Source organism: Labeo rohita, chromosome 8 (assembly GCF_022985175.1).
Source record: "Labeo rohita strain BAU-BD-2019 chromosome 8, IGBB_LRoh.1.0, whole genome shotgun sequence".
Lineage (NCBI taxonomy): Eukaryota > Metazoa > Chordata > Actinopteri > Cypriniformes > Cyprinidae > Labeo > Labeo rohita.
In genome coordinates, this window is record NC_066876.1 from 23,319,625 (window position 1) to 23,339,899 (window position 20,275).

The 20,275-nt window shown below is 35.3% G+C and overlaps 1 protein-coding gene across 2 annotated transcripts in view; it reads right to left on the bottom strand.

Moving 5' to 3' along the window:
- fcho1 (FCH and mu domain containing endocytic adaptor 1) overlaps positions 1-20,068 on the bottom strand; it is a 62,967-nt gene extending 42,899 nt beyond the window's left edge. For both annotated transcript variants that reach the window (XM_051117219.1, XM_051117218.1), the window contains exons 1-2: positions 19,952-20,068; positions 3,199-3,252 (exon numbers count right to left, since the gene is read on the bottom strand). In XM_051117219.1, the coding sequence (XP_050973176.1) occupies positions 3,199-3,231 (33 nt within the window). In that variant the 5' untranslated portion in view covers positions 3,232-3,252; positions 19,952-20,068. The remainder of the gene's footprint in view (positions 1-3,198; positions 3,253-19,951) is intronic.
- Between the last annotated feature and the right edge of the window lie 207 nt (positions 20,069-20,275).

Sequence of the window (20,275 nt, forward strand, 5' to 3'; positions counted from 1 at the left end):
TTTTTTAGTTTGTTTTTTCCTCCTGCATTTATTGTTAACTTCATGATAGATGTACATGTCTGTCAACTAAAGTGTGAGGCAATAAAAAAGCAAGACATGTAGTTCTGAGCCAGCCAGTGGCAAAAAAAATCCAGGGCAAAGCTGTCAACAGCTGAAGGTACAAGGTCCCCGGCCACACATCATTCCCACCCACGGCCAAACCGAACCACACAGGACAGGGAATGAGATGTCACAGCCAACTGGGGCCCAGCGGCAGGAAAAGAGAAGGGGGATAAGAAATTTATTTTTTTAAATAATTTTTATTATTTATAAAAAATAAATAAAAATTCATAATAATAATAATAATTTAAATAGTCTTTCATAGGGGGTTGATAGTCTTTTATAAATACTTATTTAGGTTTGATATTAGGTCAGTGTTGCTACCTCCTCTCAACCCTTAACCCTCCCCATTTTGTCATTTTATTTAGATATTGGTGAAGGTGTACCGTTGAGAGTGGCTTCAGACAAAGAAGGTCAGTGTATTTATGATTTTTGGAAATTTATGAGAGAGACGCGGCTGTTGATTAAGGCTCTCCAGCAATCTGCCACTCCACATTAAACAGCGCCAAAACGGCATTTATTGTTAGGATACTGTAATACAATGAACAAAATTTGAAATCGGAGACTTTGTTTCATATTGGATGTTCCATCCATTAACTAAAAACAGGCTAGACGAATCGATTCTTGGGATTTAAGAATCTATATCGTTTTGTAAAAATGAGAATCGATTAAAATCGAGATATCGATTTTATCACCCTACTAATAATACGTTCTTTGACAAGCAGAAGCAATGAGACCTGTTTTCTTGCTATAGGTTGCAGATGGTTGTTTTCATGCACAAGCAATCACTATATGACAGTGGAAACTGATGGATCATGACCTAAAACACAAATGAAATGGGCCAAATTACAATTCGCACAGTAGCCAGATATATAGAATGAAAGACAGGCATTAAGTGTGTGCTAATCAGGTATCAAATTAACAAATTGTACTATTAGAACACTTTTATTAAAGGATGGCTTATGAATATTTATTATGAATAATTTTGAATACATATTCCCGAACCTTAATATTTTTAAATACTTAATTATATTAAGTTCCTCGACTGAATACTGTTACTTAGCAATGACCAAATTAATGACCTAATTAATATTCACACACTATACAGCAATTACATGTCAAACCTTAATTATAAAAAAAAAAAAAAAAAAAAAACACACAATAGACAAAAGCACCAATGCATCAATTAATTTTTTTCCATTTTACTTAGGACAGTGGAGATGAGACAGGAACACAAGATTTCAGTGTTTGCATCTTAAGTTTGCATATTAAGTTCGATTACTGATGGTATCTTTGATGGTACTATATATGTTTATGAGGTTTGATTGGGCAGCACATTTAGCTCTGGTGTGGTCAAAGTCATTTTCACAGCCAATGGCAAGAAAACACACGCTTTGCAGACTCCTGAGCCAAGGTCAAGCTTTAAACAATTTTCTAGACTAAACTCCCATCTTCCAAAGCTCCAAAGCCACAAACACTTTAATGTAAGACTGAGAAAATCCACATCCAACCTCACAAAACTGAAACAGAACAGTAAGAGTGAAACTAAACAAACTGATTAGGCTGTTAAATGAGCTCTCTGTTGTGCGACAAACATCTGACGGCCTGCTGAACGCCCTGTTTTCCATCTGAGGAGGAAACAGATTGAAGACAGACGTAAGGATGAAGACGCACGAGCTAAATAAGGAATGTGCTTAATCACTGTGATTGCGAATTCCCTCTCTGAGACTTAATTAATCATGCATTTTCAGTAATTACCCAAATGTGTCGTCTCAGTCATTTCTCACAGGTGTTTTTATACAGTGCTGCAGAAAACACTCAGAGAAGGACGAACACGCACAACAGACGTATGCACAATTATGATCGCATTATATGCAAACACAGGCACACATTAGAATGACAATGAATTTCAAGTCAACATGAATTTCAATCCATTTTACTTCTCTTAAAATCACCAGAAAAACCACATAGATGCATTATAGCAAAAAAACAGATTATTAATATTATGTATTTTACATTAACTTATATTAGACAAGCTTGAAGTTTTATATGAACAATCTTGTTTTTAACAAGTTATTAATAGCAAAAAAATAAATAAATAAATAAATATTTATAAATATATCAGATTTTTTTTCTTTTGGCACAATGCATTTATGAATTAAGCACAAAAAGACCAAAATTTCTATTAAAGTAAATAGGGTCACTTTAACTTAATTTTTTGATTTCAAACTGCTTTTTAGAGCAACAGAAAAGAGTGAAGACCAGAGCGTCTGCATACATCTGCATGAGCGATGAGGGCGTCCGGAGTGAATAATAGTTCTGGGTGGATGCTTGGGAGTTTTGGGGGGTGTTTTACACCAGCTTTGTGTAGGAACACAATAGTGGAGGTCTCTGAATCTACCATAGTTCTGCGACACAAAGCCAGACAACTAGATGACCTTGCTGAAACCGGTCAGCAGACCAAAGTCTGCAACCACACAGAGGAACACAGTAGAGGAACTCAAAAATCAAACCTCCATCAAGACTACAAATGAAAGAAGGGCTGTTTAAATTAAACAGGAGGGAACTGATCACTGCATGCTGTTTATAAGCAGGCAAAAATGCCACTCTACTACAAAAGTACTTCAAACTAAACAATTATGACGGCACAGATGTTGTAAATTTCTTTAACATATGGAGGTCTTTATCTGGTAGAAAGGCTTTGTACTGTTATAACGTGGCTTGCATTTAGTAGCAGTGGTTCCCTCTCTCTGCACCCTCGTTCTTTGAGAGGGGCAGGCTGGGTATTAAAGTAGGACACACCTGAAATAGCCCTGCCAGGTGTGCTGAAAGTGCAGAGCACGGCTGTCCTCATGGGAAAGCTGACAAAGCCCTGGCCCTCTGCTTTTGTTCTCTCACTTTTTTCTCTCTCTTTGTTCTTCTCTCTCTATCCCTTCTTCATACTTTCAATGATGCGACTGAAACAGTCAGCATGTGAACCCCAAACTGCTTACAAGGCAACTGTACTAAACATACGCTGAGTAAACATTTGCTCTTACTGTACTGCAACATAGTGGAAACGTTAAAAAATCCACTGCATAAGAAATGCGACATACTTACCCAAAAATTGTTCTTGAAATACGCCATCTCCATTTACAGGGTTCCTAGAGAGTTCTGAAAGAGAGATAGAAAAAAAAAGGAGGGTTAAGGCCCAAATATAGAGCTGTTTTTCCCAAACCTATCTGCAAAATTGTGAATTAAATGAATTTTAAAATAGTAAAACATTTTTCTCCTCTAACTCTGATATACATAGACTATAACTAATTTAAAAAAATATGTTATGGCCTATAGTTTATAAATTCAATACAATTGTATCCACATTAGGATTCTTTGACTCAATTAGAGTGCTTGATTTTTAATTGTTTCGAGTAACCAGCAAAATGCCGGAAGTGGCACATTACATGGATGAGAATCCTTGAAACGCATTATTAGACCATTTTCTAAGATGAAAATTTGAATACCATTTAAAAACCATAATAAAACATAGTGATATTATGAATTCACAAAGGCTATGCTGATTTTTTAAAAGTTTTTTCGCGCTTATTTATATGCGTGTAGATTACGTGCATCTCACAGAGTAAATGCTGCTCCACACAAACTGTTATCATTTACTGTACATGTGTGGAGCGTCTCAAACTCCATCTCTGCATATTGCTTTGAGTTCATTATAAAATTGATTTGGGAACGCAATGGACACCATTTCCTCAGATTAATAAGGTAAATCTTTTAAAAAAAAAAAAACCTATGCAAACACGGGTAAATACAACAGTATTTTTCTCAATATGCTAACTGTTCATCGCGATTTCAAAATAAAAAACCCTCACACTAAGTTTACGCATTATGTTCACATATTCAAGAAATTACAGGGGCTGTAGCATTTGCATTGTAGCATTGCTATTATAGATGTATTTTAAGTCATTTTAAAGGGTTTTATTTTTTATTATCTCCAAAATCTTTAATATAATTATCCGATTACTTGATTAATCATCAGAATAATTGACCAATTACACCAACATAATTACCAAATAATAATAATATTGGTAATTATAATACATAATAATAAATAAATAAATACACATTACCAACGTAATTGTTAGTGACAGCCCTGGTCCACATTAAAAAAAAAAAATTAATAAAAAATAAAAAAAACACTAAAAAGATTTAAGAAAAAACGTTAAATCTAAAATGAAAATTCTGTCATTAGTTACTCACCGTCATGTCATTTTAAACCTGCAAGACCTTTGTTCATCTTTGGAACACCACTTGAGATATTTTTGATAAAATCTGAGAGCTTTCTGACCCTGCATAAACAACAGCATTACTGTCTGACAATCAAGAAAAGAAAATGTTTAATAAAGTCCTTAATTTTGTTTTCTTTGCAGGCCAAAAATATTCTTGTCATAACATTACGGTTGAACCACTGATGTCACATGGACTATTTTATAGTCCATGAACATGATAGTTGTGCTGCTGTCAATGCAGGGTCAGAAAGCTCTTGCATCTCATCAAAAAATATTTTAATTTGTGTTCCGAAGATGAATTAAGGGTTTGGAACGACATGAAAAAACAATGACACATTTTTCATTTTTGGGTGAACTAAAAAAAAAAAAAATAATAATAGTTTATACGCATATATAAGTATGCAACTAATTGGCTTTCATATTCTGTAGAAATGTGCAGGCGACGGATGTCAGGTGGTGTCACAATGACTAACTGAGCATTTTTAAAACACGAGGGGCCATCTTTCTCTATGCATAATCTACTGATATTAGATGTACCTTTGTGAACCTGTTTAATGGATGCATTTCAGAGAACCTTACCGGGAAGAAACAAGGTACACAATCAAAAACAAGGTTAACTGGGAGAGCAGACTGACATGTAATGCTGATGTAAGCAGGCTCCTGCAGGGGCTAGTGGCAGGAACTCAAGGCAATTTTAATAAGACCAAACCCACGCTGAGGTGCACACACAAACATACTCGCTCTGTTTCAATGCTTTGGCAGAGCAGATGACACTGTGAAAGTGTCTCTTTGTGAATGTAAATGTCAGCCAACTCAGAAATATAAAACCATCACCTCAGCTAATAGCCTGAGCAGCCCAATGAAATCCTTTTTGTTGGTTAAGTCTATTCAGGTAAACCAAATGTAACATTTGTCCTTAAGGTCTGGGGCTAAACGAAACCCAAAAATGCTTTTGAAAGTTTAGATGTCAGATCAGTTGAACTGAGTTATGTTTCATAAAGCGTCTATTCGGCAGCTGTGTATACGGTGGCTGAATGTGTCTCTGAGGTAAGACAACAGGTGCAAGGAGCTGAGTCACTATAGAACGCTCTTCTATAATACAGCCTCTCTCATTGCGCACACACACACACACACACACACACTCTCATCCACTTTCCTATCCTCTCCTCATCTTTCCTCACTCTCTTTCGTAAACACATCCTGGCAGTGACTGTTGGCTCTCAGAATGTGACCGTAAGCTCATTTCCAGTACGGTGTCTATACTGGCAGGCTTGTGCTCCTGATTTCTAATGCATAAGCCGCCTACGACTCATAATGAGGATCCTGACATCAGCCAGGTTAGGATCCTTCAAAAACACCTCCTAATATTTATAGGCTTTTGTGCGTGACAGGACAGTGAAGGTAGACAGGAAAGTAGAGGGAGGGAGAAGGGAAATGGGATCAGGACCCATACTTGATTGAAACTCACATCCCCATGAGCACAACATTAGCAGTTCTCCAAGTGTGTGTGATGCGCACGACACACTGGGCCACAGCTCTCACAAGCTTTCTGATATTATGATAATTCCAGAGACCTCAGAATAAAATCAGTAGAATTAAACAAAATGTTTTAACTAAATCCCTTTGCGAAAGACCACCTTTCTAAAACTAAAGACAGTGCCAAGTATACTTACAAGATTTTTGCAGATGTTATTTTACTTACAAACACATACATGTGAGTAAATTATTATCTGGAAAATATTTAAAACCAGTTTTAATAAAATGTTTTATTACCCACCACCAAAAAAAAAAATGAAATGAAAGAAATGAAATTTTATTTTCAAAGTAAAACATTTATATATTGAGATTATTTCTCATTTTATTATTTCAGCACAATCATATTTTGTTTAAAGTAAAATATTTAATTGCTAATACAAACACACACACACACGTACAATATTTTCATTTGTGTATTATTTATATATATAAAATATTCTATGTATTTATTCCTCTATACAAGTAATACTTGTATTTGTTTGTTTGTTTATTCTTTTTATTTTATTTATTTATTATTTTTTTTATTAGTTTTTTTAATTACTACAGTCAGATTTTATTTTCAAAGTAAAAGATTTAATTGAATAAAAAAAAAAAAATTATATATATATATATATATATATATATATATATATATATTATACACCATTTATTGTTTTTTCCATTTATGTTGTTATTTCAGCACAATCTGGTTTTGTTTCTATTTCATATTTTTATTTATTTATTTGTTAACAAATATCAGTCTGGCTAATCTTTCTGGCTATTACTAATTTCAAATCAAAACTTCAAAAACTACAAATTCCAGTCTTTAAAAACATGTTTTATAGAGATTAACATTGAGGAAATTGCCAAAATGACAGCGCTGTCCTTGAGTAGATGTGACTGCGGGAGCCAGGCGTGGGCCCCGCAGAGGACCGGTTGGAGGTGTGATTCCTGTTATGTTTCTGAGATCTGGATGCTGGCGGGATCTGCCACTCATGTAGTGCTGACCACAGGGCTTTTCTTTGGCTGGCCAAGCCTCGCTTGGCACCATTGACGGCCATCAGCGGGTGCACAGCACGACCACTCATGGACAGGGAAATACTCATACTTACGCCTCACTCCCTCTCTCCTTCTTTCACACCCCTTTAATTAACTCGACCCAGCCAACCTTACACCCCTACGGACAACACAAGCTTGGCAGTGCGGCCTGATCCAAAAATAAGACTCAGTCATCGGTTCAGAGTGCTCCAAACAGACGTCAGGGCATAACGTGGCGAAGACAGAACAGGATCCAACTGGGACTAGAAGTTATTTCTAAATACTGGCTTCTCATGCTCTGTAATTAGGTCTATATGTCAACCATGTATATGTCAGTGGACATGACAATAGTTTTTTAAACATTCATCTTACTGTTGCTGAAATATTCATTTAACACATGCGCTTGCTACTATCAACCAATGGCATGATAATATGCAAAAAATTAGATGTTTTAGTTAAATAATAAGCTGTAACTACATTCCAGTCATTTGGGATCATGGCAAATCTATCCTTTGGGTTTGGCACCAAAACACAGTGACACTGGCAGCTGAATTTTCCATTGAAGACTATAAGTCTCCTAGAGCTGATTCTGTGGTCACTGTGGAGTAAGTCCTGGAGGATCCATCTGGTGCTCAGTGAGTGTATCAGGACTACTGTTAATAGAAATGAATGTGTTTTCTTGCAAAAAAAAAAAAAATTCTATAGTCATCTTTACCAAGAAAGCCTACGTAATACCAAAATAAATCTTTTAGCATTCCCATTCGTCTCATTTGCATTTGCTTAACCGGCATAGGAACCCAAAGAAGCAGGCAATTTAAAATCCGCCATTCTTGCATATGGCGACTCGAGGGCGCTCAATTGACCCTTTGCAAAAACCTGGCCTACTTAGTTATTGTTGCTATGTCCAACAAACAACGCCACTCTCATGCTACACATGCTCACGCAGTGAAAAATACATTGCAGAACAAAGTGGAAACTGACAACACGCTGACAGACAAGACAGAGCAGGTTACTTCTAGTATGAAACAAGCTTTATAATAATAACTTTTTTTGTCTCTTAGAAATGCACATTTGATAGTAGCTTGAGGATGCAGAGGCAAATTTTTGTTCATTATCAAATCAATAACATCTGTAAAAATTGTAGCAACCTCAGTTTTATATGGTTAAATTTATTCTGACACTTTTTTTTTTTTTTTTTATTAAGCATTGGTCTCCCATAGTAGCAAGCATACATTTTAAATAATGATAAACACAGTTAAAACCACACATAATGGTACCTCAATACCATGGTAAAAATATAACTGCATGGTTTTATAGGTAGCCTATTTGTATGCAAAACGGTAGTCTAAACATTCAGTATAAATGCACACATGCTATAGCTTAAACACTAATACATACTATAATTATATACCATCATCCCACATTGCTCTCTAGGGATGACAGAATACTCAATATAATATCGAACCATTTGGTACGACATCCACGGTTTAATACGTGCTTGTGAATTGCGTTTTTTTTGGTTTTGCATTCTCTCAAAATTTGCTGTGTGCGCCCATGATTTCACGTGCTGAGATGAGGAAACACTTCCCCCGCTTGTATTTGAAAAAGCAAAACACGCAGAGCATCTTCCATTCTAATGAAATGCAATGATAAGCCTTTCTAAACCTGTTGTCCAACAAAAGAGAACATTATAACTTATTTTTACTTCACAGCATCAGTCGAGTGTTTGAAATAACTTCCTTTTGTGATCTGATGTGGCTTCTTATCATAGAATGAGGCAGACAATATATGGTAACGTTATACTGTATGTCGATTATGGCTTACAAAATACAAAAACTTACAAATACCCGAGATGGCTTGAAGAACACAAATAAACCATATATTATTGCATAAGTGTTTACTGTCCTTACATTTCATCATTCAAAACGTTTAACGTTATGCCTTTATCCATATTAGAGAAGCTGGAACGGAACGTAATCAGTGCTACTTCTTTAACGTATATGTGAATTTTCTGCTCGAGGGCGCCCTCCGGCGTCCAGTATGAATGAAACCCATCCTATTTTACGTAAAAATCAGAAAAATAATACCTCTCTCAAAATAATATTAAGCAGACATTTAATAATCCATGCTTTTTCCAGTGTACAGAGGTTTACAGAAGTATTTTGTTGTTAATTAGATGCAAAAAAAAAAAAAAAAAAAAAACTGATTTGGCAAGCTATCAAAACCGAACCAAACCGAAAACTGTGGTTAAAAACTGAGGTACGCATTGAACCGTGGACTGACTATATTGTTGCATCCCCATTGCTCTCACAATACCATGGTGCAGTGAGTGTTACTACAGTAAATCCATGGTAAATGATGGCGATGTGTAGATTGAAAAACCTTCTGACTGTCTCGTTGCACACAGCTTTAAACTAGTTTAAATCACAGAGTCATTTGTGTTCATGACTGAATTTAAGTGTTTCACACTGGATCTCACACTCGCGTGACAGAGTAAGTGCACCTTCTCTAGTGAGCTGGCACAGCACGGCAGTTTGAACTTTGGTCCGAGTGGATAAACAGTCCGTGTGGTGTGATTCAAATGAGTCGTGCAGTTTCGTTCCGCTTTTGGCACATAAAAATTATATTGAACATTTATCGAACTCTTCGCATTGTTTTATAGAGGAAAATTATATTGCAATAATTATCATTATTGAATTATCGTCCAGCCCTATGAATGAACATCAGAACGTATTTTATTTCAACTATGGAAAGACGTCAATACACACAATTTTTCAAGTTTAAGTCTACCAAAGTTAATCTACTCTCCTGTCTGATTTGTTTGTCTGACAAAATGGCAGATTCAGCATTATGACTGGTCAGATCGCATGTCAATCAAGCTGTTTGCAAAGGGTCATTTCAGCTAGACAGGGTTGAATTTAATTATTTAATTATTTACAAAATTCTAATTCTGATGAAATTCTAAAACCATTACAGTTAAGAGAAAAGATCAGTGAACACCAGGTTTTCATGTTCATTTTAACTTTTTTTTTTAAAGTTTATTTTATAGTCAAAGTTTTTGTCTTTCCCCAAATATATATTTTCAATTTATTCAACATTTTATCATTTAAAATAAATTAATTTCATGTCATACTCATTAATTTTAGCCAGTTTAATGTTTTAGCTGACAAGAAATTGTAAAATTAAACCACATTTTCCAACATTTATGTATGAATTTAAACATGCATAAACATAAAAGCATGGGAAGGTGAAAACTTTATCTACAAGTACACTGATATGTACACTGCTGTTCAAAAGTTTGGGGATTTTGTAAATGTTTGTTTAAATAAGTTTTTTTATGCTCATCAAGGCTGCATTTATTTGATCAAAAATACAGAAAAACAGTAACACTGTGAAATATTATTGCAATTTAAAATTTTCTGCCATTTTCTATTTTAAAATACAAAGCTGAATTTTCAGCATCAATACTGCAGTCTTCAGTGTCGCATGTTCCTTCAGAAATCATTCTAATATGCTGATTTACCATCAATGTTGGAAATTGCTGTACTAATTTTTTTTTTTTTTTTTTTTGGAAGCTGATACTTTTTTCAGGATTCTTTAAAGAATAAAAAGTTAAAAAGAATAACATTTATTCAAATTAGAAAGAAATGTTTTGTAACAATATACACTACTGTTCAAAATTTGGGGGCCAGTAAATTTTCTTCTTTCTTTTTTGAAAGAAATTACTATTTTTATTCAGCAAGGTTGTGTTACATTAATAAAATGTGATAGTAAAGACTTGCATCGTTACATTAGAAATTACTATTTTTATTCAGCAAGGATGTGTTAAATTAATAAAAAAAAAAATAATAGTAAAGACTTACATTGTTATTCTTTTTTAAATAAATACAATTATTTTTGATTTTTTATTCATCAGAGAATTCTGAAAAAAATGTATCATGGCTATATATATAAAAATATATATATATAAAAATAAAGCAGCACAGCACATTAGAATGATTTCTGAAGGATCATGTGACAATGAAGGCTAGAGTAATGGTGCTTAAAAATTCAGCTTTGCATCACAGGAATAAATTATGTTTTAAAGTATATTAAAATAGAAAACAATTACTTTATATTGTAATAATTATAATATTTCACAATATTACATTTTTATTCTGTATTTTTAAATAAATAAACACAGCCTTGATTTAAAAAACAAAAAAAAACAATAAAATCTTACTGATCCCAAACATTTGAACAGCAGTGTAGATGGCATGAAAAACGTATCCAAAGTAAAGCACATAGCCATGCGGTGACCCTCATCCCTCTCTGGCAGAATTTAAATGGCAACGCTCAGCACTTTTCATCTTTTCATTCTCTCTCTTTCTCAATTTGCTGTGACTGAGAGGATTGTTAGAGAACTATTGGCAGATGCAGATGCAGCTCAGAGGGGAGACGCTGATCTCTTTTCTCTCTCTTTCTATCTGAAGCTTCATATGGTGCTGTATATAAACAGAAGCAGCGTATCAACTCTCAGCTGAGCCACTCCAGGAGTGAGCATGACTACAGAGCCAAGAATCAACAGTAAACAGCCTGCTTGTCTACTAGAGCCCCATCTGTTAAAGTCCGAGAGTGATTTTACACCGAGTATGTGTGAGGGGAGTGAAACTCTAAATGAGGAAGAATGCTTTACAAAGAAAAATTGCTTATAATTTCAGGGCTGTAGTAGAGATGAAATTGAGGAAGAAAACCAACCAACAGTGGCCTAAAAAAACATTTATAAGAAATGCCAGTACTTAAATCAAAATCCCTGATGAACAACCCTTTAGAGAAAAGAAGTGCCATGGCTGTCTGGTGAATTCAGCCTCTAATACTCATTACCATGTGGGTTAGTGTGAATCAGAGAGTGTTTTCGTGTCCTTCCTCACCTGCTCTGGCAAAGAAAATGAGCTGAGAATATTTCCTGTCAGAGGGGTTTTTGCAGCTATCTTCAGCAGCGCATTGCCAAATTCCCCACCCACCTACAGCAGGCCATGCCGTCTGTATCTTCGAATCAGAACTTGATTTGGTGTGATGACGAATAAATTTAGGGGGATTTTTCATTGGAAATTCTGTGGCTTATGCTGTAGTCCTATCTGCTGTCTCCTCATGAACAAAAAACCCTTACAAAATGTTGTGTATAATATTCAATTTACTCAGACAACATATAACCATGGTACTAAATGATTACCATATTCGTTTACCAAGGTATCAAATGTCCTACAAACATGGTAATTAGGAAATATCCTATGAGCAAGTACTTTATATGATGAATGGATGTACTTTATTTAGCTTCAAAATCTTGACCACTACCCACTGCCATTATAAAGCTTGGAAGAGCCAGTACATTTATTAATATAACTCTGATTGTATTTGTCTGAACGAAGAAAGTTATACAGACCTAGGATGGGTTGAGGGCGAGTAAATCATGGGGTAATCTTTATTTTTGGGCAAACTATCCCTTTAAAGACCACAAATAACTGTCGTAAAAAGAATTTCACTCAGTCGACCAATATGTGTTTTCCAGGGCTGATGCGATACAGATTATTACAGATCAAGCAGACTAATAACTAATATTTTTTAACAGATATATGGACCATTCTACAGAGCTGGTGTGAACTGCTGTCCCACATTCAAAAAACACATTTAAAAAGCATTTAAGTATTCAAATCCTAGATGTTTACTAAGATCCTTTTATTATCTATTGAAATCCACAATAATATTTAAAATATTAGTAAGCTTAAAATCATTTAATGGGTATATGAAATTGGGAGGTGGTTGTCCTGAACCCTAACCCCTAAATTTCAAATTCTGGAAATGATATTGAAATATTTGTTTGCATTTTATTCCACTGTTGTTTTTAAATATATATATCTTTTTGATATTTTTTAATACAGTGAAGCTAAAAAAAAAAATACTTATTTTATATATTTTTTTTAACTTTATGTAAAAAAACATATCCCACATTTTCAGGTCACTAGGTCACATCATTTTGAGGTAAAGGTGTTCAAAAGTATGAAAAATCTGTTTAAGAATGTCACTATCGAACACCATTTTTCTACAATTAAACACACTTATTTGGGAGTTATTATAAAACATATTTTTTCATTTTTTATATGCGTACAACTGTTCAGAACTGTGCTAGCTAACCATGTGCTGATTAGCATCTTTGAGCTAGGTTCAAAAGTATCTAAAACTGTCACTACAGAAACAGCCACAACTGAAACATTTGGTGAAGTTTCGGTAGTGAAGTTTCTTTTTTGGGGGGGGAGGGGGGAGGGGGGGTGTTATTCCATAAAATTTTCAGTACAGAAACAGTCATGACCAAAACATGTTATCATTGTTTTGAGTGACAAAAGGGAACACATAATACTTTATTTGGGAAAAATAAACAATTTTTGTACACTTATGCAAATTTGTAGTATTTTTGTATGTTTTAGTATATGGATTAAAATTCTGTAATGTGATGTTGCCGCCACCAAAGCATTCCTGTCACTACTGAAAATGTGCAGTGACCTATTACCAAGGTAATAAGAACAAGGTCTTAAACACCAGGTTACTGCTTTCTAAAGTAAGTGTCAGCCACGTTAGAAAATAAATTATCTGCTAAAATGCTAATTATCAGGGTCACATCACTGAACAGTACAGGAGAATGGCACCATGTGAACAACAGCCATATATCCTTCCACACCAACAGAATTCAGCTTGTTCCTCTGTTCAGAGCTCGGCAGAATGAAACCACAGTCCCTACTGGCTTTTGTGTTGTGCTGAATGCTGTTGTTGTTGTCAGTAGTGCTCGAGCACAGTCTATGACAGCAGGCCAGAGCTCACCTCCACCCGGTACATCACCCAGCTGCATAAGCCATGCGAGCGCATACAGAATCAACAATTGTACGCAATGCATTAATTAATTCAGATAATTAAATCATGTTTGTGCAGGGCAACTGCATATTTAAGTGACAGAACACGTCTAGAAGACACTGATGGAGATGCATTAGCAACACAAATGATAAACATCATCCTATTCTCTGGCATCGCTCACTGTTGCTTTCTCAGTTTTTTTGGGTCAGCATGCGCCTCATAAATGACCTAGATAGCAAATTTGATTAGGGTCTTCTGAATTCGGGGACAGTTGCATCTCAATGGCACAATTACACGCCACTGAGACTTCCTGTAAACTAGCTTTTATTATCATGCCACACAGCAGTCATGAGGTCTGTGCTCACCAGATAATTTCACTAAAATTCCGTTAAAACCTTGAAAATGACAATTGATTTAGCTTATACTCAAAGCAGTTCGATGGTTCTTTAATTCGTTTCCTTGCATTCTCTGCCTTTACAGATTCACAATTCACCAAATGTCAAACTGCTGGAGTTAATGGCCTGCTAATCTATTTTCCACCGATTTTCAGGCAATAGACTTATTTAGCCTACATAAGTTTTTGTAAAACAAAGAGAGCTGTTCCAAGATGTTCATGTCTTTCTTTCTTCAGTCGTAAAGAAATTACATTTTCTGAGGAAACCATTTCAGGATTTTCTTCATATAGTGGACTTCTATGGTGCCTCCGAGTTTGAGTCGAGAGGTGAGTCGAGAGCTTCCAAAATGTAATTTAAATGCAGCTTCAAAGGGCTCTAAACGATCCCAGTCGAGGAAGAACCGTCTTATCTAGCGAAACGATCAGTTATTTTCTAAAAGAAAAAAGGGTAAAACAGCGATGTAGAACGATTCTGAAGCTGGAGAAGTAAATGAAATGGGAGTTTTTGGACCTACCCTAACTGTCATGAACCGGAATACACAGTTCACGCAGAGCTAGACAAGACGAGCATTTGAGGTTAAAAATTCTATAAATTGTTTCACTAGATAAGACCCTTTTTCCTTGGCTGGAATCGTTTAGAGCCCATTGAAGCTGCATTTAAACTGCATTTTGGAAATTCAAACTTGGGGGCACCACTGAACTCCACTATATGGAGAGAAATCCTGAAATGTTTTCCTCAACAGCAAACTACAGCACAGGTCATCTGTGAATTTGGGTGTTTTCCTCACACAAAGCTACCATATGACTTCAAAGAATGAATTGTACGGTCTTCTTTTATGATACTTTTTGAAGCTTAAAGGGACAGTTCACCTCAAAATGTAAATTCTGTCATTAATTACTCACCCTCATGTCATTTCAAACTCGTAAGACCTTTGTTCATCTTCAGAACAGAAATTAAGATATTTTTGATGAGATCCGAGAGCTTTCTACATATGCGTGTGATGCGGAAGAGAAGAATCGTCGAATAAAGTCATTATTTTTGTTTTGGTCTGTGAACATTTCAGTTAAGTGCTCTCTATGAAGGGTCAGAAAGCTGTTGGATTTCATTAGAAATATCTTATTTGTTTCCTAAAGATTAACAAAGGTCTTATAGGTTTGGAAGGACATGAGGGATTTTAATTTTGGGGTTAACTATCCCTTCGCCAGTATAAATGACCATTTACTTTCCTTGTAAGGAAGGAGCTTAGCCATTCTCTTTCTCTTTTAAAGAAAACAACATAGTTGAGGATGATCAAATGACAACATTTTCATTCTTGGATGAACTAAACATTTAATTATAAACATGCTGACACAAATTGATGCTTATGGAAAAGTCCCATATCCAATTCATGTAACAATGACCCACAATCAGGCTAGGCTCAGAGCCACGTTCCCTTCTCCAGGCTTCTGTGTGCCTCTAGACAGCCCAACAGACAGAAATCCTCCATCTGCCACGGGCTGCCAAGCGTTGCCCACAGGCGCTGTCCTGCTTGGCAGGGATGTAGGTGAGCCAGCAGCACTGACACACAACTACAAATCTTTCAATGCTCTTACTAACAACCACTAGTTACAGTGGATGAGTGACAGGAGGACTGGACAAGATTCATTGAAACGTCCACTCTGATAATGAGGGAGTCCATGCTAATGCAGCAGGTTCCCTCTGATGAAGTCTAATCAACATGGCCAATTCAAACCGATTCAAATTTAAATGCAAAGTACTGCGCATCCCCCACCTCCCTCTCTCTGTCCTTCTCTGCAGGTCTTCAGAGTCAGGGGTGTTCCTGAATGATCCCTCTAATCTCAAACCTCACCAGCTTTCATGTGTCTCGACTCTTTTGGGCCTGATAATGAATCAACCTTGACTTAAAAAGTGCCAGACTGACTACAATTTAGCAGGCCCGGTGTGTGGTTAAAGTATCTACTGTTAACTTCAGCATGACCTGATGAGATGCAGAGCCCTTTCAAAGCTCTTCACTTGAGTAAGAATAAGAATTATCCAGATGCCTACAGGGTTCAGAGCTCTAATCAGTCTTTTATATAAGGTGAGACACGATAAGAACCTTAAAATAACCTCCAAAACCAAAATTCAGTATAAAACTTTTAAGACAGAAAAAAAAGCTTACTCTACCCAAAAAAAAAAAAAAAAAAAACACAATGCCTTCTGCATGCATGCTTGCACTGGCGAGCCGTGCAGCGCTGGATGATATCTCTCGAGCTCACAAAGGAAACACAGCAATATCAGTCTTCAGTCCTGGCCTAAATAATAAAGTGTTTGTCATACTATTCAGAAAAACAGATTTTAAGGTAGTTTAATTTTGTCTCTACTTCTGTAAATGCATTTTATCCCTTGCAGTTAAGCCAATTCTGAAAACCAAATACTGATATTTAATTTCTAACAGGCTTGAAAAATTGCTAGCTTTGATTCTGAGATAAGTGCTGTGCTAGAAGTGTTAAAAGCTAACGGTTTTGGAAATAGTCAGAAACTAAGATGAAAGATATCACTAGCATTCATCGTACAGTCGTAATATTTAATATGACAAGTCATTTATTCAATATGACTTGTATAATGATATGATGAGCCTAACAAAAAAAGTCATATGTTTGGTTTCATAACGACTACATGTTTGCAGTATTAGGATGGTCTTCAACAGGAAAGCAGACTACTTTAACCACAAAAACACCATCTCAAAACAGTTAGCATACTATTAAGCACATCTATACCCAATATCTTGTTTCCTCACTTTTACTAATCCATAATCTCTGACTGTTTTTTCCCCCCTATTTCTCTGAAATGTAAAGTATTGTAACTACACAAATTGTAAAATGAACACACTGAGGTATAAATTAAAACAGGAACAATCAGTTTAATTCATAATGATTTGATAAATCAGTCTACCAATTCAATGTTTACAATTTTTGGCAATTTTTAGATTTTCTTTTTTTTTTTTTTTTTTTTTCACTAGTCACTCAACTCGAGAACCTCTTGGAGTTTTTTTTTTACGGACCACAATTTGTCAAGAACCTGCATTACAAGAATCAGATGGTTGAATGGTTTGTTAATTTGTTTTTAAAAGCACTCCTGCATTCTTTGCTATCTTGGCAACATCTCAATGCTCTCAAGTGCGTCTTAAAATTGTCTTAAGAATGTTATGTTTGTGTACTTTAGATACATATTACACTCTTGTGAATCTCTGGGTTCTTTTAAGCATAGACCAAACAAGGACAAGTCAAGACACGCACTCAAAGGACAATCTGCATCACAAGACTCTTATCATGAGGTGGGAATACCATGCCGTGCATTTACAAAACACGCTGTGAGAGATCACACAGTGAAGCTGTATAGTGGAGTACAGTGTATATGAGCCCCAGGATGTGTGTTGCACAACAACTCTGCTTTGCAAACTCTTTTGACTTTGTGGGAATATGAAAAAACTAGCCTGCAGCCATTCTCCGCAAATCTACAACCACATGCCACTAGCTCAGGATGTGACACTGTGCACCAAGTGTTTCTAGAAATAACCCGCCACACTTCCAAACAGGCAACTGGCCACTTCTAGAGAGATTTCTCCTGATCCACTTTATCAAGAATGACAGGGACATTATTCATCCACACAATTTGCAAAACAAATGATGCATCGTTTAAGGAATGAAATTCGACAGCCAATATAGAGCTGCTATTGGAATATTGCTGAACTATAAATGGATAAAGTCAAGTCATTCTAAAACGCATTACTTAAAACTAACCAGTACATGTTACTAGAAAGTAATTCAAAAGCTTTTACATTTTTTTTAGTAACTATTCATTTGATTTTAGTACTTACATACTAGCAGAACTTACTATTAGCAGTTAGTATCTTTTCAGTCACGAGTACTTATTCATTACATACACTACAAGTTTTTAAACAGTAAGATTTTTAATGTTTTTAAAGACTTCTCTTCTGCTTGCCAAGCTTGCATTTATTTGATCCAAAATACAGCAAAAACAGTAATATTGTGAAATATTTTTACTATTTAAAATAACTGCTTTCTATTTGAATATGTTTTAAAATATAATTTATTCTTTCGATCAAAGCTAAATTTTCAGCATCATTACTCTTCAATGTCACATGAACCTTCAGAATCATTCTCATATGCTGATTTGCTGTTCAAGAAACATTTATTATTATTTATCATTATCAATATTTAAAAGTACATTTGAGTACTTTTGAGTTGAGTAAATTTTTTTCAGGATTCTTTGATGAATAGAAAAATCAAAGAAATATAAATATAAATATAAATAATAAATAGAAATCAGTTCTTCTGAACTTTCTATTAATCAAAGAAACAAGACAAAAAATCTACTTTTTTTTCTAGCTGTTTTCAACATAATAATAATAACAAATGTTTTTCGAGCAGCAAATCAGAATATTAGAATGATTTCTGAAAGATCACGTGACTGACGCTAAAAATTTAGCAGGAATAAATTACATTTTAAAATATATTCAAAATAGAAAACAGTTACTTTAAATAGTAAAAATATTTCAAAACTGTACTGTTTTCGCTGTATGTTGGATCAAATAAATGCAGACTTGGTGGTGAGCAGAAGACACTTCTTTAAAACATTAAAAATCTTACTGTACAATTTTTTTTTGACTGGTAGTGTACTAGTATTTCTCTATCCCAATAATGACAAGCAGGTTAACTATTCTATTGTTACCATTTACAATTTGAAAATATTTGTCAGTGAATTGAGATTTTTAGTTCACAAAACATCTATTCACTTCCAATTGTTGTTGCTGGTACTTATTCCAGTTTTACTTACTAATCTATAGATTCAACTGGAATAGTAACTGGGATAGTCTCATAAATGGATACTAGAATCTAAAACATAAATACAAACAAAGCTGGAACAGATACAAGTATTAATGCCAAATGAATAGTTTCTAGTAAAATTAAAACATGTACCAGTAACAACTGAAAAAGTACTGATAGGAAGTGAATATTGAACCAAAGATAGAATTCAGTAGCAAAAATGTGGAATTTGTTCCTAGAATAGTCAAATTCTACACTGGTATAGTGACTAAGAGCAAAGAAATAAGTACTTGTGACAAAATGAACTGATGCTAGCTCCTGCTAGAATAAATACCATACATATCTAAATGTATAGTCGCTAGTTAAACTAAAAACATACAAGTAATGGGTGGATTATTTACTAATATTTTACTATGAAAATAAGTAACATAAATGGAAAAACTAGTTAGTTGGTTGGAATGCCATATTACTGTACATACACCTGAAGCAACAGACAAAATATATAGCATCAACACAATTACCAAAGTTAATCTATCCAACTTTTAAATTCCCCAAGAGACACAAAATCTCCACTTGTTCGCCCATCATTATTCTGTCACAGCAACTTCCTTCCAAAAAGCACCGTGTCTGAAGTCTTTGTTCTAGACAGAGGAAATATATGCACTGATGGGGAACAGCACCACACATGCTGCGCGCTGCCAGAACAAACTGAAACTGACCTTGTTGCAAATGCTCAAGCTTTTGCTCCACAATGCTGACACAGAGATGCTCCGCTGGGGAAAGCCTCTGTCAGTGTCACACACGATGAGCTGCCTAGTGCTGGACGCCTATTATGTTGCATTCCAGGTAAAATGCTTCAACGGCATAACCAACGACTTCATACTCTGCATAGAAACATATAAAAGTATGTTACCTGCTTGTGGTTTCAGTAAAAACAACGTGGCTCATTTTCGTCGCCGGTAAACGCCGGTAGTTGCTCCGACCGCGCCGCGCTCAATGTGTTACGGAGAGTAAGAAGGTTTGAACGAACAGTTGACAAGTGTTTCAAAAACCCCACCCACCTGTGATCCTATTGGTTCACGGTTCCCGTCACTCAAGCGTCACCGGAGCAAAACCGTGTAGGCATGGCAACTGCGTTTTCATTGCCGCTTTTCCGAGCCAATAGAATAATGATTCAACTTCAAGAGGCAACGCCCACCTGCCAAGAACAAGAGTCATTGGATAAAACGTTTGTCAA